General features: G+C 34.3%; 1 protein-coding gene across 4 annotated transcripts; it reads right to left on the minus strand.

Moving 5' to 3' along the window:
- Positions 1-1,266: 1,266 nt before the first annotated feature.
- Positions 1,267-25,154, minus strand: LOC100931687 (17-beta-hydroxysteroid dehydrogenase type 6). Of its 4 annotated transcripts, none has more exons than XM_003772365.4 (6): positions 24,773-25,154; positions 19,015-19,036; positions 17,506-17,838; positions 14,379-14,637; positions 6,391-6,554; positions 1,267-2,280 (listed from the first exon to the last, which is right to left on the minus strand). In XM_003772365.4, exons 1-6 carry the CDS (start codon positions 24,773-24,775, stop codon positions 2,063-2,065), a joined length of 999 nt encoding a protein of 332 aa, XP_003772413.2. In that variant the 5' UTR covers positions 24,776-25,154; the 3' UTR covers positions 1,267-2,062. The 4 variants fall into 4 exon arrangements, with proteins under 4 accessions (XP_003772413.2, XP_031797005.1, XP_023361184.1 ...); XM_031941145.1 differs by having other exon boundaries at positions 18,925-19,036; XM_023505416.2 differs by lacking the exon at positions 24,773-25,154 and adding an exon at positions 24,376-24,512.
- Between the last annotated feature and the right edge of the window lie 971 nt (positions 25,155-26,125).

The raw sequence follows: 26,125 nt of genomic DNA on the forward strand, positions 1-26,125 counted from the left end.
AAGATGAAAACAAGTTTTTTACTATAGAGCAGACATTCCAAAGAACACTATGAAAGGTACTAGTGGCTTTAGAGTGAGAGACATTAAAGGGATTGAAGTGAGGAAGATAAAAATAAGGAAGTGGGCTGTAAGGAACAGAGAATAGAGTTTGAAGAATAACATCTGGAAGTTTAAAATAACTTAAATAAAGAGGGGTTGACCTGGTGGGAGTTTGTTAATGAATTGTGGAAATTTATCAACATTTCTAAGGGTTTAGGGTCAGGATAGAGTGTTCTCAGGGAATTGGGAAGCTAAATGGCAGCACAATGAAATAGAATGGTATTTTTCTCCTTCCCAGGCAGGCAGAAACAAACCAGACTACATCAGGAGATGAAGAGGCACTTTTTTCCTTAAGCAAGGAAATTTCTAACCTCAACCTTGCTTGAATCTTTGTATTCTGTATCTTATTTGATGTTTGACCATCTGTCTGGTTGCTAACTAATTTATACTGGTCTCTATCAACTCTCTGAATATGGGCTCTTTTTCTGGTTTCTTGATTATCACCTTTTAGCTATCTCCATAGGTCTGGCTTCTATAACAGAGTTTTAACTTGATTTTACTAATCTTAATCCATCAGTTCAACTCATCAATTTATCACAATCCATGATCTTTATTTGCTTCCAAAATTACATAATTACATTTCAGCTTTAAGTAGGTTTTCTAGCCAAATACCCCATTTATCCATTAACTAAGATTTCTAGCAACCTCAAATCAAAACTTAGATTGATAAGTAAATAAAAAGGGCCTCTAAGAAGTCCATACATTTTATTCTACAAAGGAGACAAAATATATACTACTACTCTAATCCAGGTTACAAATTAACTAAGAATTATCTATAAAATCAGAGTTATTGACTAAACAGCTTTTATTAACTAGTAACTAAAATTTTTCATTTGTCTTAGATTATAATCAACAAATGTTAATTAATTAGAGTTAGACACACTGAAAAGATGATAGAAACACAAATAGTGAAACCATAGAACTCTAGGGCCATTTACTAGAGGGGCAAACAGCCCCAGGATGCAGTATTGTTCTATAATATACCACATGGAATTTATATAATAATATATGTAAGGATGGCCAGAGTCATTAAGAAAAGGATCAAGTTCAACAAAAGTACAAAGTAATGATTATTTTCATAATAGCATTTATAAAGTGTAGAGGGCTGGAACTCTGAAAAGGTGTACTTGAATCTTAAACAGCAGAATACTTAAGGCTAAGTACCTACTCAATGTGAGATAATGGTTCTATAAATATATACTTAGATGATATGGTGATATGATGATTGTCGTTTGCTGAATGTGTTGTGGTGAGGTAATTGTAGGCAAGGGTTAGAGGGCTGAGAGAGAGGGTCAGAGTCTCTCTGCAGCAGCACATATAGGAGGGAAGATTTCAGGCTCCAGAGTCCAGGATCCATCTTTAATGAGCCATGTAGCAGTTTCCCTGCCTCCTTCACTTTTCCTCTTAAAGACCAAGGACTTTGACTGATCCTGACTCTGATCCTGAGGCCTTCCAGAGAGCTAGCCCAGACATCATAATAAAGCACTTTAAGGTTTACAAAGTATTTACAAATATTCTCTAGTTTGAGCTTCACAAAAGCCCTGGGAGATAGGTACTATTATTATCCCCCTTTTAGAGATGAGAAAACTGAGGCAGACAGAGGTTGTGACTTGCCTGGATTGACACAGCTTGTAAGTGTATGAGGCTAGATGGGAATGTGGACCTGCCTGACTCAGCTTTCTTCTGAAGCAGATAAATATTTCCTACATTTTGGGAAGATTTTGATTTTTAAATCATTTTGTTGTTTTGGTGCATAAAAGGGAAAGTTTCAGTTTTCTGGAAATTTTATTCATGTGGAATGCTTCATTCCCTGGTGATTTCAAATTAATGAGGCATTTAGGAGCTCCTTCACAAAGGAATAGAAACCTTAAAAAGAATACATTTCTTTTAAAAAGCTACAGAAATATCATTATCAAATTTCATGATGTCCAATTCCTTCACAAGTCAGCTTTCCAATATACTTTTAGATAGCATGTGCAGGTTTCTGTAAATTTTTAGACAACAAATAATCTAACAGTCTTGTAGGCAAATATGACATAGGAATATATAAGAATTGAGCATCCCAGCCGGCTGAATAGCGATATCGGGGGTAAGAGCATGTCAGAGCATGTTCCATACAGTCAGTTACCAGGTTCAAATTCCTGCAGCAACGCTTCATTATTACTTTGATAAAGTTGAGAGCTGTAAGCAAAAAGAAAAAGTACTTAGCCTTTTTGTTCCTCACTTATTCAGTCTAAAATCCAGTAGCACAAGTTTACAAAAATTCAAATGTAAACCACTGAGAGGCTCATACAAATCCAAATATTTGATGCCTTTGGACAAATTTATGGATAATCACACCATGCATTCAGCATTCGATGAAAACTGGGCTTCTTCAGCTTCTTCAAAATGACTGAAACTTAGACCTTGAAATATGGGCAACCTTCCTTTCATAAATTAAAAATTAATCAATAATGTATCTTTCAGTTACAGTAATTATTGCAATAATATAAGTTTTTATTACTATAATATCTAGCATTTATACAATGCATTTTAGGGTTTGCAATGTGTTTTGTGAATGTTATCTTAATTCTCACAACAACCATATAAAGTAAATACTATCATTAGTCCCATTTTAAAGATGAGGAAAATGAAGTTGTAAGGTTAAATGACTTGTCTGTAGCTACACACCTAGTAAGAGTCTGAGGGAGGGTGTCAATTCAAGTCTTCCTAACTCTAGGTTCAGCATTCTTTCTACTATATTACCCAGCTGAGAATTATAAATAGCAAGACCCTGAGTATCCTAACAAAATAAACTTTTTTCTTATTGACTTTCAAATCAAAGATATCTTCCCCCCCAAAAAAAACAACAAACAAAAAAAAATGTTAATGAAGCAAAATAAAAACTTACTTGGATTCAGCTCATTAAAAAAATGAGCTGAATCCAAGAGAACAGTTGTACCTATTAAAAGCAACATTGTGTGATGATCAATTATGATAGACTCTTTGCAGCATTACAATGATCCAAGAAAATTCCAAAATATTTGTAAAGGAAAATGCAATCCACATTCAAAGAGAAAGCTGAGAAGTCTGAGTACAAAACGAAGCATGCTATTTTTTATTATTTTTTTCTTATTATGGTTTTTCCCTTTCTTCTTTCACAACATGACTAATTTGAAAATATGTTTAACATGATTTTACTTGTATAACCTATATCAGATTGCTTGCTATCTTGGGGGGAGGAAGGAAAGGAGAAAGAGAGAAAAATTTGGAATTCAAAATCTTACAAAAATGAAAATTGAAAACTATTTTTACAATGTAATTATAAAAAATAAAAAACTATTAAATTATTTTTTAAAAGAACTGTGACCTTCCCCTTTTCTTCAGACAATACTATAAACCTAGAACCAAAAGGAATAGAACTTCTTCCAATCTACTCCATTTTCAAACTAATTTGGTTGGACCATGTGTATAGTTGGAGGAGCCCTGCAACCCAGTAGAACCAATTTCAAATTCTGCTTTAAATGCTTCTGAACTGGGTGACTACAGATGAATCATTTAACTTTTTTTAATCTCCATTCCCTCGTGTATTTAAAAAGGATAATAATACCCTACTATTTCCCCCACTGACATTGTCGAGAGGATCAAATGGGATAATGAATGTAGTCATTGTAAACCATGGTATGAACAAAGTTTAAAAATAGAGCAACAGAAAGTATTCTGTGGAGCTGGATTTGAGTTCCTCATCTGTTTCTCAATTACCTGTGAAACCTTGGAAGCATACTCTTTAGACCTCAGGTTTCTCACTTGTAAGATGAAGAGGTTAGACTAGATGGATTTTACTTATGATTATGTGACCTATAAAGTTTTATTAATTAAATGGTTTTAGAAAAACCTAAGGAGACTCATATGAACTGATGCAAAGTGAAGTGAGCAGAGTTAAGAGATCATTGCACACGGTAGCAGCAATATTCTATGATGATCAGCTGTGAAAGACTTCCTATTTTCAGCAATGCAATGATGCAAGAGAATTCTGAAGGACTTATGATGAAAAATGCTATAAGAAATCATGAGTTCAATGATCTTACAAAGTCTGGAAACACTTGCCTGAAATGGTGAAGAGCAAAATGAGCAGAACCAAGAGAACATTATATACAGTAACAGCAATATTGTTTTTAAAACAACTTTGAGTAACTAAGTCATTTTGACTATTATAAATAGAAAAATTAAAAATAAAGGAGATATGAAGAGAAACACTATCTGTGGCCAGAGAAAGAATATACCTATTTTTGTCTAATGGTGGCCTTTTCCAGGGCAGGGTAGGAAAAAAAAAAGGAAAAGAAATTTACATGACAATTTCTTGTATATTTAGAAGGAATAGCAAGTTGTACATAATGGGTTAACAGTTTCATGTGCAATTTTCTTTTTTGTTATATCATATTTTAGAAATACTTGTTTTATTCCACGAATTAAAAATATATATATTTTTTAATTTCCAGGAAAAGAATTGATGGAGTACAAGTACAGATTGAAGCATACTTTTTTAACTTTGTTTTTTTCTTTTTTTAATAATGATAACTTTTTATATTTCAAAACACATGCAAAGATTTTCAGCATTCACTGCTGCAAAACCTAGTGTTCCAAATTTTTCTCCCTCTCTGTCCACCTCCCTTCTCTCCTAGACAATAAGCAATTCAATATAGGTTGAAGATGTGCAATTCTTCTAAACATATTTCCATGCTGCACAAGAAAAACCAAATCAAAAAGGAAAAAAAAGAGAATTACTTTATTTTTCTTGGCTCTTTTTAAAAATCTATATTCTCTTTTGCTTACATGGTTAACATGGAAATATGTTTTATATGACTGCACATGTACAATCTATATCAAAGTACTTGCCTTCTCAAGATAGGGAGAGTTCAAAGTTTATTAGGATTTCTTTGGATCTTTGAACCACCAAGAAGAACCAAGTCTATGAAAAACTATGAAAATTGATCATCACACATTCTTGCTGTTAACGTGTACAATGTATTCCTGGTTCTGCTTGTTTCACGCAGCATCAGTTCATGTAAATCTTTCTAGGCCTTTCTAAAATAGCTTGTTCATTATTTTTTTATAGAACAATAATCAATTATCTTCATATACTACAACTTGTTCAGCCATTCCCCAGTTGTTGGGCATCTACTCATTTTCCAATTCTTTGCCACCACAAAAAGAATTTCTATATTTTTGCACATGTGGGTCTCCTTTCTTCTATTAAGATTTCCTTGGGATACAGACCCAGTAATGGCACTGATGAAAGTCAAAGAGTATTCACAGTTTTATATTCCTTTGGGTATAGTCCAAATTGTTGTCCAGAATGATTGGATCAGTTCACAACTCTACCAACAATGCATTAGTGTCCCAGTTTTCCCACATTCCCTCCAACATTTATAATTATCTTTTCCTGTCATTTTAGCCAATCTGAGAGATGTGAGGTGGTACTTCAGAGTTGTTTTAATTTGTATTTCTCTAGTCAATAGTGATTTAGAGCATTTTTTCATATGATTATAGATGGCTTTGATTTCATCATCTGGAAATTGTATTCTTTGATCATTTATCAATTGGGGAATGACTTGTATTCTTATAAATTTGACACAATTCTTTATGTTTTAAAAATGAGATCTTTATCAGAAACACTAGCTGTAAATATTTTTTCCAGCTTTTTACTTTTAGACAGAAAATGTCATCTGTATCCAGAAAAAGAACTAAGGAGATTGAATATAAATCAACCCATGCTATGTTCACTTCTTTTTTCTGTTTTTTTTTTAAACCTCTCCTATGGTTTTTCCCTTACTCTGATCTTTCTCTCCCAAGATGATTCATAAACTAATGCATATTAAAAATAAATAAATTTACTAGAAACAAAAGAAGAGTTATAAGAGGGAAACTGGAACTCAAAAAATAGTAAAAATAAATAAATAAATATTGACATTGTTTTTACATGTAATTGAGAAAAAATAAAAACATGGCTTTTTTTTTTAAAAAAAAAAGATAAAATAAAAAGGGAACAATAGTCTGGAATAAGGGTAATAGAGAGAAATTAGGGAACAAAATGTGGAGAAATGTAAAATAAAATAAAATAAAGTATTACCTAAGTGTCAGTAAGATTAATCTCAGAAAATTTGTTATTCAAAATATCACTATTAAGTCTACACAAGGTATCATTTCCTGCTAACCCTTCCCATTCAAAGACATTCTTGTAAATGCATAAATTCATTCTTTTATTTTCCCCCTCATAGAATACACCATTGCAATCCATAGAGAGAAACTCACTTTTCTCAAAGAATTCTTGTCCATAGCTTTCTTTAATCTCCACTGAGCAGTCATTCCACGACTTTTTAAAATTCTCAACAAACGTCTCCTCATTTGTTAAGTTTGTTTTGAAATAGCCAGGCTCAATGATGCAGACTTTCACTCCAAAATATTGCATCTCAAGCCTGAAAAAGATCCAAGTTAACAGGATGATTTAAAAACATCTTCACATTTAATGTTCCTAGAAAGAAAATGCAAATTAATTCAAGAAGTTGTGAAATCTCTCACAAGATCGCAGCTCTAGACTATCTAGATCTAGGGAGGGAGACTAGATCAATTGAGTCAAACTCAAGCAGAAACCAATCCCTACAGGCTGCAAATTAACTTAAACAATTTTAATCAAATTCCTGCCCCAAAATTTATCATCTAGTTTTGTGACCCCTGGTTAAGTCTTTTAAATTCTTTTAAAGGCTGTTTCTTCATGTAGAGGGCCACAGATAGGGGGAACTCTAGGCAAGGTATCTTCTTGTCTGTATTGAGATTGAAGCAGAGTGATACCAGGTGGCAAAGAGTCATCTACATACAATAGCAAGTTGCTTATCTGGTCCTGTACATAGTATACAGTTAGCACATGCACAGTGTTGCTATAGTTATATAAGGATATTAGGGTATATAAGGCTGAGAGAATTCGGAATAAATGGACTCCATGTTTGACCATCCATAGGAGTCCCGCCTCATCACTCCTCTTCCAAGACCAAGGACTTGGGCTAGTACTTGATCTAGTCCAGACACACTTCATCTACAAAATGAAGCTAGTAATATTCCGGTGAGTATTCATTTATTCTGAATAATGTTTTGAAATTGTTGGTATCAGTCTATTGATTGAATTAAGTGCCTACTGTTCTCCAGGTACTGTGCCTAGATACTGGGATTACAAAAAGAAGCAAAAAATAAAAAAATAAAATAAAAATAAATCCCTGTCCTCAAGAAATTCACAATCTAATGAGAGAGAAAACATACCAATAACCAAAAGCTCCCCCTACAAGTCTCTTAATATTAATTAATTCACTCAAGAAACATTTAATTATCTTTTTTGTGGAAGATATCATGGACTAATGAATCGAAAGCTGTTTTTGGAGTCCAAAAAACCTGGGTCCAAATTTGGCCTCTCACACATAATAGGCAAACTGAATTATGGGAAAATCACCTTGGTCCTGATTATCATTAGATAACTCTCTGAAACTAGAAATGGCAAATCTGCATTGCCAGTGGGAGCCCTACTTTGGGAGCTCCCTAGACTGATGAAATCAGCTGAGAGGGAAGGAAGGAAACAGGAGGGAGGGAAGGAGAGAGGAAAGGAACAGGGAAGGAAGGAAGGAAATAAAGGGATGAAGGAAGAAAGGAAAGAAGGAAATAAAGGGATGAAGGAAGGAAGGAAGGAAGGAAGGAAGGAAGGAAGGAAGGAAGGAAGGAAGGAAGGAAGGAAGGAAAAAAGAAAGATTTATAAACTTTAAAGTTCTATAGGTGCTATTATTATTTCCATCCCTTTGTCTTAAAAGGATATCACCTTACCCACATGTGTAAAAATGTTTGTAGCAACCTTTTTTGTAGTGGCAACAACTGGAAACTGAGTGGATGCCCACCAGTTAAGGAATGGCTGAATAAGTTATGGTATGTGAATGGATTATTGTTCTATAAGAAATGATCATCAGGATTGTAATATTCTTCTCTAAAATTTAATGTTCTCTGGGAGCATGTTTCTTGGGGGGCTTCTGGAGGCAGCCTTAGTTTCAGTTCAAAGTAATCACCTCAAATGCAGCCAGGTATTAAAAGTCCAAATCCTTTATTGTCTCCTTCAAAGTCTTGTCTCCTTTCTGGGGCTTTGGCTAGCTTTTTTGGAGGCCTATTTGTAGTCTTGCCTTCTCTGGCTTCTGAATCTCCTCAACTTCCAAAGGTTTGTGCTTCAGCCTTCAGCCACCACAAAGGTGGAAGATGGAATGAATCTGTCTCAGCCTCTGAGAGCTTCTAGTGCACTTGTCCTCTCTGGCCCTGACAGCTCCTCCTTATATGCCCCACACTGAGTATACACCAATCATTATATCATTAGGAAACCATTATTTGTTGTAGGATTAAATCAGTGCTAAATTAGATTCAACCATTTGTGTCCTCAATTCCATTTAGTATCTTGTTTCAAGTTCTGGCCCATAACATCTCCTTGTAGGATTAAATCAATCATACTGAACCATGCTAAATTAGATAACTATTGTCTCTATCAATTCCACTGGCTTAGTACCTTGTAAGAATCCTTTGTTTCAAGTTCAGAGTTCTGGCCCTTAACAATTTCTGATGAAAAGACCAGAGCTGAATAGAAAATTGGATCTTCAAATACAGAACTCAAGAGAAGAATAAAAAGGTAAAAAGGAAAAAAAAACTGTCTTTTAAAAGTTAAAAATCTTATATCTCTATATGGAAAGATGACATTTAACTCGAGATCTGGATCTCTTTTATGGGTATACTTAAAGGTTGCAGACATAATTTGATTTTATTGTAAAGTGAGTAGAATCAAGAGAATACTGTATTTGTATACAACAAGATTATATGAACAACTCTTGACAGACTTGGTTCTTTTCAATAATGAGTTGATTCAGGCCAGTTTTAATAGACTTTTGATGGAGAGCCATCTGCATCCAGAAAGAGGACTGTCCGGACTGGATGTAGATCATAACATAGTATTTTTACCTTTGTTGTTGTTGTTTACTGTCTTTTTTCTTAATAATTTTTTCCCTTTTGATCTGATTTTTCTGTGCAGCACAATAAATGTGGAAATATGTATAGAATATGTTTAACATATATTGGAATACTTGCTGTTTAGGGGTGAGATGGGGGGAAAGGAGAAAGAAAACTTTGGAACAAAAAGTTTTGCAAGGGTGAATGTTGAAAACTATCTTTGCATGGATTTTGAAAATAAAAAGCTATTATTGAAAAAAAAAAAAAAGAATATCACCTTAAGGAGACAAAAAAATGCATCAACTTCTGGAATGATTCTCAGTCCTTCTCTGTTTTAGAAAATTTAAGTGTCAATCTGACTCAGCATTAACTGAGCATTTATTAAATCCCCTACTACATCCCAAGTGGGCAGCTAGATGTTACAGTGGAGAAGGCACCAGGCCTGGAATCAGGAAGATTTGAGTTCAAATCCAACCTCAGAAGTTTGTTAGCTGTGTGATCCCAGACAAGTCACTTAATCTCTTACCTTAATTTCTCATCTATAAAATGAGAACACTCCAAAAAAAGAAATGCCAAAGCATTCTAGTATCTTTGCCAAGAAAGCCCCATGGACTTTGTCCATGGATTCAGTAGAGACAGACACAAGCAAATGACTGAAACAACAATGTTCCTAGAGACCATTATTGATCACAAAATAGAAAATTTTGATTACATCAAATTAAAAAGCTTCTGTACAAACAAAACTAATGTAAACAAGATTAGAAGGGAAGCAACAAAATGGGAAAACATCTTCACAGTTAAAGGTTCTGATAAAGGCCTCATTTCCAAAATATATAAACTGACTCTAATTTATAAGAAACAAGCCATTCTCAATTGATAAATGGTCAAAGGATATGAACAGACAATTTTCAGATGATGAAATTGAAATCATTACCACTCATATGAAAGAGTGTTCCAAATCATTATTAATCAGAGAAATGCAAATTAAGACAACTCTGAGATACCACTACACACCTGTCAGATTGGCTAGAATGACCGGGAAAGATAATGTGGAATGTTGGAGGGGATGTGGAAAACTGGGACACTGATATATTGTTGGTGGAACTGTGAATACATCCAACCATTCTGGAGAGCAATCTGGAATTATGTTCAAAAAGCTATCAAACTGTGCATACCCTTTGATCCAGCAGTGTTACTACTGGGCTTATATCCCAAAGAGATCTTAAAGAAAGGAACAGGACCTGTATGTGCACGAATGTTTGTGGCAGCCCTCTTTGTAGTGGCTAGAAACTGGAAACTGAGTGGATGCCCATCAATTGGACAATGGCTGAGTAAATTGTGGTATACGAATATTATGGAATATTATTGATCGGTAAGAAATGACCAACAGGATGATTTCAGAAAGACCTGGAGAGATTTACATGAACTGATGCCGAGTGAAATGAGCAGGACCAGGAGATCATTATATATTTCAAAAACAATACTATATGATGATCAATTCTTTTTTTTTTTTTTATTTAATAGCCTTTTATTTACAGGATATATACATGGGTAACTTTACAGCATTAACAATTGCCAAACCTCTTGTTCCAATTTTCACCTCTTACCCCCACCCCCTCCTAAATGGCAGGATGACCAGTAGATGTTAAATATATTAAAATATAACTTAGATACACAATAAGTATACATGACCAAAACATTATTTTGCTGTACAAAAGAATCAGACTCTGAATTATTGTACAATTAGCTTATGAAGAAATCAAAAATGCAGGTGGGGATAAATATAGGTTAGAATTCAATGTAATGGTTTTAGTCATCTCCCAGAGTTCTTTTCTGGTATAGCTAGTTCAGTTCATTACTGCTCCATTAGAAATGATTTGGTTGATCTCGTTGCTGAGGATGGCCTGATCCATCAGAACTGGTCATCATCTAGTATTGTTGTTGAAGTATATAATGATCTCCTGGTCCTGCTCATTTCACTCAGCATCAGTTCGTGTAAGTCTCTCAGGCCTTTCTGAAATCATCCTGTTGGTCATTTCTTACAGAACAGTAATATTCCATAATTTTCATATACCACAATTTATTCAGCCATTCTCCAACTGATGGACATCCATTCAGTTTCAGTTTCTAGCCACTACAAAAGGGCTGCCACAAACATTCGTGCACATACAGGTCCTTTCCCTTCTTTATAATCTCTTTGGGATATAATCCCAGTAGTAACACTCTGGATCAAAGGGTATGCACAGTTTGATAACTTTTGAGCATAGTTCCAAACTACTCTCCAAAATGGTTGGATTCGTTCACAATTCCACCAACAATGAATCAATGTCCCAGTTTTCCCATCCCTCCAACAATCATCATTATTTTTTCCTGTCATCTTAGCCAATCTGACAGGTGTGTAGTGTATCTTAGAGTTGTCTTAATTTGCATTTCTCTGATTAATAATGACTTGGAGCTCTTTTCATATGACTAGAAATAGTTTCAATTTCTTCATCTGAGAATTGTCTGTTCATATCCTTTGACCATTTTTCAATTAGAGAATGGCTTGATTTTATAAATTAGAGTTAATTCTCTATATATTTTGAAATGAGGCCTTTATCAGAACCTTGACTGTAAAATATTTTCCCAGTTTATTGCTTCCCTTCTAATCTTGTCTGCATTAGTTTTGTTTGTACAAAAACTTTTCAGTTTGGTATAATCGAAATTTTCTATTTTGTGATCAGTAATGATCTCTAGTTCTGCTTTGGTCATAAAACCTTCCCCTTCCACAGGTCTGAGAGGTAAACTATCCTATGTTCCTCTAATTTATTAATAATTTCATTCTTTATGCCTAGGTCATGAACCCATTTTGACCTTATCTTGGTGTACGGCGTTAAGTATGGATCAATGCCTAGTTTCTGCCATATAAGTTTCCAATTTTCCCAGCAATTTTTATCAAACAGTAAGTTCTTATCCCAAAAGCTGGGATCTTTGGGTTTGTCAAAGACTAGGTTGCTATATTTGTTGACTGTTTTATCCCTTGAACCTAATCTATTCCACTGATCAACTGATCTATTCCTTAACCAATACCAAATAGTTTTGGTAACTGCTGCTCTATAATATAGTTTTAGATCTGGTACAGCTAAGCCACCATCATTTGATTTTTTTTTCATTAATTCCCTTGAAATTCTTGACCTTTTGTTTTTCCATATGAACTTTGTTGTTATTTTTTCTAGGTCATTAAAATAGTTTTTTGGGAGTCTGATTAGTATAGCGCTAAATAAATAGATTAGTATGATGATCAATTCTGATGGATGTGGCCATCTTCAGCAATGAGATGAACCAAATCAGTTTCAATGGAGCAGTAATGAACTGAACCAGCTACACCCAGGGAAAGAGCTCTGGGAGATGAATATGAACCACTACATCGAATTCCCAATAACCACATTTTTGTCCTGCATTTTTGATTTCCTTCACAGGCTAATTGTACACTATTTCAGAGTCTGATTCTTTTTGTACAGCAAAATAATGGTTTGGACATGTATATTTATTTTGTATTTAATTTATACTTTAACATATTTAACTTGTATTGGTCATCCTGCCATCTAGGGGAGGGGGCCAGGGGAAGGAGGGGAAAAATTGGAACAAAAGGTTTGGCAGTTATCAATGCTGTAAAATTACCCATGCATATAACTTGTAAATAAAAAGCTATTAAAATAATAATAATAATGAAAAAATAAATAAAATAATTGTTTGGTGATTTGACTAAATTCCAGGCCCATGTTACCAACTAGATGTACTGAACATCTCCAGATGGATGGGACATCCCAAAGGTATCTCAAAACTCAATACTTCCAAAACAAAAGTCATTATCATTATTCCTAAATCCTCTTCTCTTCCTAATCTCCCTATTTTGGTTGAGGTCACCATAATCCTTCTACTCACTCAGGTTCCCAACCTGAAGAAATCCTCAATTCCTCACTCTCACTCTCTCCTCATATCCATGTAGTTGCCAAGTCTTGTCAATTCTACCTTGACAATATCTCTCAGATATATCCCTTTCTCCTTTTTTATGTTTAAAAAAATAATTTATTGTTATTCCTTTTAGATTTTGAATTCCAAATTTTCTCCATTATTCCCATATTTCCCACATCCACTAGAAGACAAACAATATAATATCCATTATACATGTGAAATCATGCAAAACGTATTTCCAAAGTAGCCATATGGCAAACTAAATTAAGAAAGTGAGAAAATTACCCTTCAATTTACACTAAGATTTAATCCATTCTATGGAGATGAATAACATTTTTTTTCATCATGAGTCCTTTGGAAATGGCTTACATCATTATATTACTCAGAGAAGTCAAGACTTTCACAGTTGATTTCCAGGTATTCCTAAATTAACTTTGTTTATAATTTTTTTATAGAACAATAATATTTTGTTACCTTCATATACCACAAATTGTTCAACCATTTCTTAATTGATAGGCATCTACTCATTTTCCGTTTTCTTTGCCATTACAAAAAGAGCTATCCAAACTTTTTTGCACATGTGAGTCCTTTCCCTCCTTTTTGATTTCCATGGGATATAGACCCACTAGTGGCACTACTGGATCAAAAGGGTATGCAGAGTTTTATAGCCCTTTGCTCTCCAGAATGATTGGATCACTTCACAACTATACCAACAATGCATTAGTATACCAGTTTTCCCATACTCCCCCCCCCCCAACATTTACCAATATTTTCTTAGCCCATCTGAAAGGAGTAACATGGTATCTCAGACTTATTTTAATTTGTATTTCTCTAATCAGTAGTGATTTAGAGCATTTTTTCAATATGACTATAGAAGGCTTTAATTTCATCATCTGAAAATTGTTCATATCCTTTCACCATTTATCAATTGGGGAATTACTTATTTTCTTACAAATTTGACACAGTTCTTTATATATTTTGGAAATGAGACCTTTATCAGAAACACTGGCTGTAAAAAATGTTCTCCAGTTTTGTACTTCCTTTTAAATCTTGTTTGTGCAAAAACTTTTTAATTTCATGAAATCAAAGTTGCCCGTTTTGCATTTCATAATGTTCTCTAGTTCTTCTTTGGTCATAAATTTTTCCCTTTTCCAAGATCTGTTAGATAAACTATCCCTTATTCTCCTACTTTGCTTATGGGATCTATCCTTTTCTCTTCACTCACTGCCTAGTTCTGGGCCCCATCTACTTGAGGAATTGAAACATTCTCTCTGACCTCATTCCTTCTCCCTTGGATGTTTGGATGAATAAAACATAACAATAGTTACCTCAGACAGTCCGAAAAAGCTTCCACTCCAAACTTGGAAGAGCAGTAGGCCGTTGAAAAGGCTGCCATTCTCCCCAAGATGCTACAGACATTGACAATCCTCCCCCTGGCTTGTCTTATCATTGGTAACATGTTTAGTGTCACCTCAATTAATCCAATCAGGTTGACATTCAATGTCTTTGTGAGGATCTCCTTGGTCATCATCTCAGTGCAAATATGTGGGAGAACAATTCCTGCATTATTGACAAGGCCCCAGAGTCCTACAAAAATGTAAATCAAAATCACAAGTGCATTAAAATGTATGATTGGAAAGGGACATTAGAGCTCGCCTAGGCTAATCTCAATTATAGATTGTAATATATTATAAACTTAATGATTTTGATGAAAGTCAGTATAGGAAAGAGAGCCTTGGAGTCAGAAAGGTCTCAGTTTGCACTCTGCCTCTGATATAATTAATTGCATGTTCATGATTATTGCAATCACTAGATTATAAGCTCTTTGAGGCCAGGTACTATCTTTTGCCTCTCTTTGTTTTCCCCACAGCTGAAATTCCAGATCATAACCTAATTAGTTTGATTAATTAGGAATCAATCAATTAGATTGATTAATAAGGAATCTAACATATTATCAAGTACAAATATTCCCTCTTTTCTAGATATGGAACTCAAGTCAAGAATAGCTTTAGAAACACAAAAGTTTATTACAGAACTATAAAAAATAGTGAATATGATTACTATGGAGAAGCACAGGAAATGCTGATACAAAATAAAGCAAATAAAACCAAGAAAACAATATACACAATGACTAAAATATTAAAGAAAATAATAATAATAAAACAATGGAAACTGAATGATGCAAAATTATAATGACAAAGGTTGACCCCAAAAAAGAGATGTGAAAAAGCACTTCTACTTCCTTAGCAGAGGTGGGAGAATGTGGATGTGAAATACTACATATTACATCAGGTTTTTGATATGCTGGTTAGCTTTGCAAAAGTGTTTTCCTTCCTCTTTTTTATTCTTTCTAATAAAGAATGGTTCTCTGGAAGTAAGTGGGAAGGCAGATAGGAAATGTGGATGATGTAAACATTTAAATTGTTTTTAATGGAAAAAAAATTTTTAGTTTTTTTAAACTTTTTATTGGATATTTTTTAATGCTAAAGTAAATTTTTAAAGAGATGAGCACATTAAGTCAATAACAAAAAGGGAAAGGAGAAAAAAAAGCAAAATCTCAAACTGATTATTACAAAATTACAAAAAACAAGTTTGGCCCCAAAAAAGAGATGTGAAAAGATGCTTCCTCCCATAATCCTTGCGGAGGTGGTTATGAAACATTGCAGTTCAGTGTCTTGTGGTAAAAGAATCTGTGTTACTGCGTCAGAGTACATGTCAGTAAATAAGGTATAAAAAGATTAGAAAGGTAGGAAAGGACTAAGTTAGGAAAAGCTTTGAATACCAAACTTTTGATATTGTTTGAAATAGGGAGCCACTGGAGTTTATTGAATAAGTGGGGTGACAGGATCAGATCTGAATTTTAGGGACTTGAGACAGGCAGATCCATCAGGAGATTATTGCAATAGTTCAGGAGTTAGATGACGAGAGCCTGCTCTAAAGTGATAGCAGTGACAGAGGAAAGAAGGGGCTTATTCAAGAAATGTGGTAGGAGTCAAATCAGCAGTTCTTGGTGTGTGGAATAGAGAGAGATAAGGTGAAGAACTTACAAGAATGTATGAATTCTCTTTCTGTATTTTATTTTCATTATTTCTGTGTTTCTCCTATGTCCTGTATAATATGTGAAGGCTCATATTTACTTCAGCCTTGGCCAGCTATAAACGTATTTACTTAACCTGAGCTGATGACATTTATCAGTATTTGACATTTAATCGATATCTTGTCTATTAGATGGACCACTATCTGCTTGATTAAGCCTGAAGGCCTGATTTTCTGTTATGATATTTGAATGTAATGGAATATTTTGTTGTTGTTTACTTGTTTTGTGTTTTTTTCTTTCTCCCTTTTTTAACTTTTTGGTCTAATTTTTCTTGTGCAGCATGATGAATATGGAGGTGTGTTTGGAGGATTTGAACATATTTGACCTGTATTGTATTGCTTGCTGTCTGGGGGGAAGGGAGGAAAAGAAGTTTGGAACATAGGTTTTGCAGGGGTGGGTGCTGAAGACTGTCTGCATGTATTTTGAAGATGGGGTGGGGGCTGTTATAAGAAAAAAAAAGAAAACAGAGAAAGGGCCATCAGATTTGGCAATTAGGAGATCATTAGTAACTCTATGTATGTGAAGTCAGATTGTATCAGATTACAAGGAAAGTGAGAGATGAAAAAATGAAAGAATCTGTGGTTCATGGCTTCTTCAAGAAGTTTAGCTGCAAAAGGCAGAACAGATACAGGACAATAATTAATGGGGATGGAAGGATCAAGTGGGTTTTTTTTTTTCAGGATGGGGAAGATGAGCATATTTGTTGGCAATAGAGAAGTGACAGACTAGGGATTACAAAAGGGGCAATCTATTGAAACCTATTGAAAGGGACAAAATGGAATGGAATCACTTACACAAGAAGAGGGATTAGCCTTGTTAAAGAGTCAAACCATTCGATTCTGATAGACTTGTGATGAAAAATGCCATCCACATCCAGAGAGAGAACTATGGAAACTGAATATGGATCAAAGCATAGTATTTTCACTTTTTGTTGTTGATATTGTTTGCTTGCTTGTTTTTTTTCCTTTCTTGTGTTTTTCCCCTTTTGATCTGACTTTTTTGCACAGAATAATGAATATAGAGAAATATATTTAGAAGAATAGCACATATTAGATTGCTTGCTGTCTAGGGGAGAGGGGTGGAGGAAAAAAATATACTTTATAAATATATTTTCGAAACAATCTTGGTCAAGTTTTTTGGTGTTTAAAAATAATGCCTTTAAATCCTCTAGTCCCAAATTAGAAACACCCCTCCTAAGTCCCCAGTGTTCTTTTTCCAAGGTAAAGTACTAAGCAAATGAAAACAACAAAATAACATGCCATAACTGTCCTCCTAAATGACAAAATGAATCTTTCAAACCCCAAATATCCCTTCTTCCTGCTTAAGGAAATGAAACAATGGCTCTGTTTCATTCATACCTTTATTTCCCACACACTCCTTCACCCACTGGGCAGCTGCTGTGATGCTCTCCGTCTTGGTTACATCCAGGATCACTGTCTTTACTCTGTCTGAAGTCTGATGCCTCAGCTGCTCAGCTCCTTTCTCTGTCAGACAGGCTGCCAGCACCCTCAGACCTCGAAGGTCCAGCTGCTTGGCCAGCTGGTTCCCAAATCCAGAGTCACAGCCGGTGATGAAGACATATTTGTCCTCGAGATTACTTACAACCTGCTTCTCCCGATACCAGCGAAAGAGATAGTAAAGGCCAATGAGGGAGGCCACGTAGAGCCACATGGGATGCGATTGGTCTTTCTCTATAAATAAGGTATGAGAAAAATATCAACTGTTCTGCTGTCTTTCAATCTTCCAGAAGCCATTTTTTAAAAATAGTTTCCTTATAGACCAGACTTGTGATTTCATTAATGGAGAATTCTGAGCAAAGAGAGCTATTTCTACCAGAACAGGTAAGTACCTGTTCTATAAATTATCAGGCTTAGAGACTTGCCTAAGTCATTTAGAGGTTAAATAATTTCCCTAGAGTTATCAATATATATTACCAATATAAGGCAAAGAGAAAACTTGAATCCAGGACCGCAGAAGCCACTTTCAGGCATATGATTGAGGTCTCTGCCCACAGCAAGGTTCCACAGTCCTGGTGCCAGGAGTTATTTCTTCAATGCTTATAAAAATTCTCTGAAGAACTTGGGAATTGATTGCATGATATGAACAGGACTGCCTAGCACAGCTGCCCTCAAAAAAAGTGCAGAGTTCTATGAGCAAAGCAGAATTGAAGTAGCTCAAAGAAATGTGAGATGCACAGATTTATAGAGAATCCATTCCAAATGTTTACATCCACTATTTGTGCCCAATCGGTGGTAAAGCATTCTGAGCTCATGTTGGTCTGATAAGCCACAGTTAGACAGACTGCATCTTGACTATATCAGTGACCTCACTTTGGTGCTCTTCAAGAATTAATCATATTATAATTATAATTATTATTTTTATATTATTATATTATATATTATTAATATGTTATATTATAATTATTTATAATTATAATTATAATTAATCATAAAATTATTCTTAGCAGTGACTCATTAGGAGTTGACATCTCTAGAATGAATGCCAAGGATACTTCTCAATCAACATGAACAGTGAAAATTCTACAAGTACTTTTCAGAGAGAGACAAATAGAGAAAATAAAGAAAATGTTATCACTCCCTTCAACTCCAGCACTGCACACCGCATTCATGCCATGTCATCCCTAGTTATCATGATTTCAAAGTTCAAGCAGACATATGCATATTCTTTTATTCTTTTCTCTTCTCCCTTCCCTCCCCTCTTCTGTTTTCTGGGAGGGATATATCTATATCCTTCCCCATGTGAAGACCAAAACCCACCTTCTTCCTTCAGATAAGCAGATGGTCTGAATTCTTCTCACTGGTATTATAGGGAGTAGAATGATGTGGACTAATTGTTAAGAGACTTACCGTCAGGAAGACAACCAGGAATCTGGGGAGAGAAAGAAATTTTGAAGCCATATAAAGAAAAAACAAATTTTTTTTTCCTAAAAAAAAATAAAAAATCTAGGCAGAATGAATTTAAATATGACAAATATTCTCAGAATCCCCATTGATAGTTTAGATAAACTTTGCTCATGAAAAATTGTGAATTGTGAAAAATTTGTGAATATGAAATTTTAAAGTATATCTTAGTCAAATGATAATTACTAACAGTTAATTTTTAAGTAATAAGAGCTAGACCTACTATGTGCCAGGCATTATGATAAGCATTTTGCAAATATTATCTCATTTTATCCTCACAACAACCTGTAACATAGATGATATTATTTTCCCCATTTTAATAATAATAATACTAATAGCTAATATTTATAGAGTACTACTATGTTCAAGGCACTGTGCTAAACACTTTCCAATTATTACCTCATTTGAGTCTCACAACATTCCTAAGGAGGTGAGGTGCTAGTTTATTCCCATTTTATAGATGAGTAAATTGAGAATAAATGACTACTGCCCCCTACATCTTCTCTTGTTTCAGCTAATATGTTTGCTTTAGGTAAATCGAGGACAAAGAGTTAAAGAGAGCTTCCAAGCATCAGAGTCATTGAGATCATCAAGATGCTGAAAAAAAAGTGGTGAATGATATCCAAAATGTTTTGTAGTGGGAATAAAATGGAAACTAAGTAGATGTCCATCAGTTGGGGAATGGCTGAATAAATTGTGGTATATGAATGTAATGGAATATTATTGTTCTGTAAAAAAATGATCAGCAGGATAATTTCAGAGAGACCTGGAGAGACTTATATGAACTGATATTAAGAACAGTGAGTAGAATCAAGAGAACATTATACACAGCAACAAGATTATATGGTGATCTATTCTGATGGACATGACTCTTTTCAACAATGAGGTGATTCATGACAATTCCATTAGACTTGTGATGGAAAGAACCATCCACATCCAGAGGACTATGGGAACTGAATGTGAATCACAACATAATATTTTCACCTTTTTGGTTGTTATTGTTTGCTTGCTTGTTTTTTTCTTTCTCAATATTTTCCCTTTTGATCTGATTTTTCTTGTGCAGCATGATAAATGTAGAAATATGTTTAGAAGAATTGCACATATTTATATTGGATTACTTACTATCTAGGGGAGGGAGGAATATGGGAGGGAGGGAGAAAAATTTGGAACACCATGTTTTGCAAGGGTGAATGCTGAAAACTATCTTTTCATGTATTTTGAAAAATAAAAAGCTATTATTATATATTTTTTAAAAGTGGTGAATGGGATGTATAGGACTGCTTGCCATCTTGGGGAGAGGGTGGAGGGAGGGAGGGGAAAAATTGGAACAGAAGTGAGTGCAAGGGATAATGTTGTAAAAAATTAGCCTGGCATGGGTTCTGTCAATAAAAAGTTATTTAATAATAATAAAAAAAAAAGTGGTGAATGGGAGGAAAGGACTGATGATCAGAGAAAAGTTTTCAGAGACCAGATAAGGAAGGATCTTTTCCATTAGGGAACCGGAAAGCAAAGACAAGACTTAAATGGGATTATAGACATTGACACAAAAATAAAAGAAGCAATTCTAAAGTTCTTGCAGGCCAAAAGCCTCCTAAAGGAAGATTCACTGGGAAGCCAACGAAAGAGAAACTTTAGGCTTCTGCATATGGAACCATTATTGGGAAATGGTATCCATGACGTCTGACACTCTTGAAGTCTTGCCAAGCTGAATTTATCTTGACTAGGAACTTAGAGATTTATAGCACCCAACCCAGACAACATTAGGACAAGTGACTCCAGACACAAGATCTGAAAAAAAGGATTCAGTCAACAGTAACAGCAAGAATGTGGGATGATCAGCAATGGAAGATTTAGTTCTTCTCAGTTGTTCAGTGATCCAAAACAATCCCAATAGACCTTAAACAGAAAATACCATTTGCATCCCGAAAAAGAACTAAGGAGGCCGAATATAAAGCAGCACATGCTGTTTGCTTCTTTTTTCTATTTTTTTTTCTCTCTCCCATGGTTTTTTCCTTTTGCTCTGATTTTTCTCTCCCAAAATGATCCATAAAACAATGTGTTTCAAAAATAAATAAATTTACTAAATAAAAAGAGAAAGGGGTCAGTCAGACAAGAGACAAGAGAACCAAGGACTAAAGCTTAATGATAATAATAGTTGGCATTTAAATAAATTAAATGGCAAATTCCTAGTATATGTCAGGCACTGTGCTGTGCTTTGCAAATATTATATCATTTGATCTTCACAAGAATCCTGTAAGATACATGCAATTATTATCCTCCTTCATAAAGAAGGAAACTAAGGGGAAATTTGCCCAAGATCACACAGCTATTGAATATCTGAGCACTGGTCTTGGAGTCAATAAGTTTAGTTCCAAAATTTAATATCTGTGTGACCCAAGACCATCCAAACCTCTCAGAAGTTCACTTTTACCATCTGCAAAATGGAGTTCATAGTACACTGCCTCACCCATTTCAATTGAGCAAATATTTATTAAGCTTTTATTATATACAAAGTAGAATGGGCACAAAGCCAAAAACAAAAACAAAAATCCTGAACCCTTCCTTCAAAGAAGAAAGCTTTGTAAACATCTTTGAATGTGAGCAATCATTAAAAATTATCAAAGCATTTCTCTTCAAAATACATTTAAAGCCTGAAAAGAGTCAATTTTATGGCAGCTGCTGCCTTTTGTTATATTTATTGTGATCAACCTTCATATCAATAGACAGAAATCTTATAAAAACTTACAACTCAGTTTCAAAGAAAGAAATATTCCTGACTCTATTCCTGTTTTAATATATAACTTTCAGCAATTTGAAACTATATCCAAAGGGCTATAAAACTTTGCATGCTCTTTGATCCATCAATATCATTACTAAGTCTGTATCCCAAAGAGATCAAAAATGAGGAAAAAGGATCCACACATGCAAAAATTTTGTAGTAGCCTTTTTGGTAGTGGCAAGGAACTGGAAATTGAGTGAATACCCATCAATAGGGGAATGGCTAAATAACTTATGGCATATGAATATAATGGAATATTATTGTTCTATAAGAAATTATGAGCAGGCTGATTTCAGAAAAGCCTGGAAATATTTATATGAATTGATGCTAAGTAAAGACACTGTACATTTACAGCAGGATTATGTGATGATCAACTATGATAGCCTAAGGCTATCTCTTCTCAGCAATTCACAGTAATCCAAAAGAATTTCAATAGGCAAGGAATAGAAAATGCCATCCACATTCAGAGAGAAAACTATGGAGATTGACTGCAAATCAAATTATACTATTTTCCACCTTTTTTTGGTTTGCTTTTTCTTTGAGTTTTTCCTTTTGTCCTGATTTTTCTTTCACAACATGACTTGTATGGAAATATATTTAAAATTATTGTATATGTATAACATATCAGATTGCTTGCTGTCTTGGGGAAGAGAAAGATAAGGAAAAGAAGAAATTGGAACTCAAAATCTTACAAAAATGAATGTTGAAAACTATCTTTAATTGTAATTAGAAAAATAAATAAATGTCACCTCTTACTATTAAAAACTAAGTTTCCTTTTTTGTAGCACTTCTCATTTATACTGCTTCTACTTTATTTTTTTTATTTTGAAAAAAATTTCTTTACATTATCCCTTGCACTCACTTCTGTCCCGACTTTTCCCCTCCCTCCCTCTACCCCCTCCCCCAGATGGCAAGCAGTCCTATACATGTTGTATATGTCACAGTATATCTTAGATACAATATATGTGTGCAGAACCGAACAGTTCTCAATAAGAGAAGAATTGGATTCAGAAGGTAAAAATAGCACGGGAAGAAAAAAATGCAAACAGTTTACATTCATTTCCCAGTGTTCTTTCTTTGGGTGTAGCTGCTTCTGTCCATCATTAATCAATTGAAACCGAATTAGATCTATTCTTTGTCGAAGAAATCCACTTCTGTCAGAATACATCCTCATACAGTATCGTTGTTGAAGTATATAATGATCTCCCGGTTCTGCTCATTTCATTTTGCTTCTACTTTAAATTTGGATGTCAGAAGTTTAAACATAGCAGAACTCATTTGTTCAAATATGTGCTTATCAGGCATGTCCATGCCACCAGCAATACTACTACCATCCCTGCCAGAGGAAAATATATTTGTAAGATTCAAAAATAAGATTTGATGATAAAATTTAAAGGTGCATCCCATAATAAAACAGAAAAGGTAAATAATAAAAATTAGAGGTGTGAGAAAATTGGAACACAGATGCATTTTTAGTAGAATTATGAACTGATGCAAAACATTCTAGAGAGCAATTTGGAGTTATGCTCAAAGGGTTATAAAGCTTTGCATACCTCCTAGTCCAGCAACACCACTACTAGGTCTGTATCCCCAAAAAGATTATAAAAAGGGGAAAGAACTCACAGGTACCAAAATATTTATAGCAGTTTGTGAGGGATGCCAAATAATTGGAAATTCCAATTTTTTCTCCAACAATTGGAGAATGTCTGAACAAGTTGTGGCATATAACTGTAATAGAATACTATTGTTCTATAAGAAATGATAAGTAGACAGATTTCAGAAAAACCTGCAAAGACTTATATGAACTAATGCTAAGTGAAAAGAACAAAACTGGGAGAATATTGTACACAATAATAATATTGTGTGATGATTAACTGTGATAGATTTAGCTCTTCTCAGTAATACAATGATTAAAGATAATTCCACAAAACTCATGATGAAAAATGCCATCCCCATCCAGAAAAAGAGCTATGGAATCTGAACGCAGATCAAAGCATAATATCTGTACTTTTTTGTGGCTGTTTTTTCTTTCTCGTGTTTTTTTCCCTTTTGTTCTGATTTTTCATTTACAACATGACTAATGGGGAAATATTTAACATTATTGTACATATGTAACCTATATCACATTGCTTACTGTCTTGGGGAGAAGAGAGGGAGAGGAGAGAGGGAGAAAAATTTGAAATGCAAAATCTTATAAAATGTTGACAATTATCTTTACATATGAATGGAAAAAAATATATTTTTTAATTTTATTAAAAACTTTTTATTTACAAAACATATGCATGGGTAATTTTTCAGCATTGACCCTTGCAAAACCTTCTGTTCCAAATTTTCCCCAGCTTCCCCCCACTCACTCCTCTAGATGGGAGGATATCAAATACATGTTAAATATGTTAAAATATATGTTAAATACAATATATGTATACATAAAAAATATATTATTACGTGCAAAAAGAGGGGGGAGGGACAGCCCAAATTTTTTAAAACAATTTTTAAAGGTTCCTTTTCTCTCTTTTTCCAAAACTTACCCCAGAATCCGTAAGGAAAGGGAAGATTTTAAATAGCTTCACCACACTAAAATTTCCCATTACTCCATTCCTTGGTTCTTCTAGGCAATGCTTCACTCTCTCTCTTTCACTACTTCACAAACTGAATAATCATTATCAAGTCAGAGTCAAAGAATAGGAAAATTTTTCTAAATAAATTTTTAATCTCCAGCAGGCACTTATCTTGCTCTCAGTTAAATAGTAACTAATCACAAAAATTAATAGTAGTTTATCCCTATAACAACAAAGGTATTAGTTGAGAAAGTTTTTAATGTTTTAAATACCCAAAGAATTTTATCTATTTTAAGACCAGGTAGACAAAAGACAGTGAATTTTGACCCAAAAGAATCCAAGTTCAAAGATCAATTCTATAACTTACCATTTGTGTTATCTGTCAGCAAGTCACTTCACAGCCCCAAACTTCCTTTGCTGAGATACAAAATAAATTGGTTGGATTAAATGATCCCTAGATACTTTTCAATTCAAGCTCACGTGATGTCATAGGCAAGCAAGGAATTCATGCCTGTTAGTAAAATTCCAGGAACTAATTTATAATAACAATCTTGTTGTTCAAGAGGAATTGGCCATCACCTCTCATGGGTTTTTTCATAAAGCCAACATTCCTCTTCCCTGTCCCCATTACAAAATCATAAATTTTCAAGGTCTTCAGACCATAATCAGATTATTCCCATACTTTGTTGTCCTCTCCCCTTTCCCAATCCACTCTGCACAACTCATGAAGTCTTACTTGGTAGAGATTAAAGGTCTCAATAGGCAAAATACAAATCACCTTTACAACTTCATCTAAACTAGTTTTAAAGTAGTTTTATTGGTTTTTGTTTTTAAATATCACCCTCTTGTGGTGAAAGTTAGACTTGTCCCATTCTGTCCTATCCTGACTGAGCTCCATAGCTCAAAGCTCAATGGCTCATGAATCTGTGCAACAGATAGAAAAGAAGTTAAAAGATCATTTTTGATGCTTTTTTAGCACATACACTCCTTCTGAACAGTTTATACAATGTTGTTGTTCTCACACCTCTCAGATTGGCTAAAACAACAGGAAAAGATAATAATAAATGTTAGAAGGAATGTAGGAAAACTGGGACACTAATGCATTGTTAGTGGAGTTGTGAACTGATCCAAGCATTCTGGAGAGCAATTTGGAATTATGTCCAAAGGGCTATAAAACTGCATACCTTTTGACCCAGCAGTACCATTATTGAACCTATATCCAGTAACGATTTCCCAAGAAATTTATAAAAGAGGGGAAAGGACCCACATGTGCAAAATATTTGTAGCAGCTCTGTTTGAAGTAGCAAAAAATTAGAAAATGAGTAGATGTCCATCAATTAGGGGATGACTGCACAAGTTGTGGTAGATGAAGATAGTGGAATATTGTTGTTCTATAAAACTGATGAACAAGCTGATTTTAGAAAGACCTGGAGAGATTTACATGAACTGATGCTGAGTAAAACAAGTAGAATTAGGAATATATTGTATACAATAACAGCAAAAGTATGTGATGATCAACTATGAAAGACTTGATTCTTCTCAGTGGTTCAGTGATCCAAAGCAATCCCAATAGACTTTGGACAGAAAATACCACATAAATCCAGAAAATGAACTAAGGAGACTCAATGTAAAAATCAATACATGCTACATTCACTTCTTTTTTTCTGTTTTTTTTCTCTCTCTCCAATTGTTTTTCTCTGATTTTTCTCTCCCAACATAA

The sequence above is a fragment of the Sarcophilus harrisii genome, chromosome 5, assembly GCF_902635505.1.
Source record: "Sarcophilus harrisii chromosome 5, mSarHar1.11, whole genome shotgun sequence".
NCBI classification, from domain to species: domain Eukaryota; kingdom Metazoa; phylum Chordata; class Mammalia; order Dasyuromorphia; family Dasyuridae; genus Sarcophilus; species Sarcophilus harrisii.

Bases quoted from the DNA above. Each gene is read 5' to 3' on its own strand.
- LOC100931687 (XM_023505416.2), bottom strand. From the start codon at position 24,435: ATGGGAAATTTTAGTGTGGTGAAGCTATTTAAAATCTTCCCTTTCCTT. The intron at 6,555-14,378 runs GTAACTATTGTT...GATCTTTTTCAG, and splicing joins GCTTTTTCGGACTGTCTGAG to GCTTGAGATGCAATATTTTG. The intron at 2,281-6,390 runs GTGAGTTTCTCT...TTTTGCTTACAG, and splicing joins ACAAGAATTCTTTGAGAAAA to CTCTCAACTTTATCAAAGTA.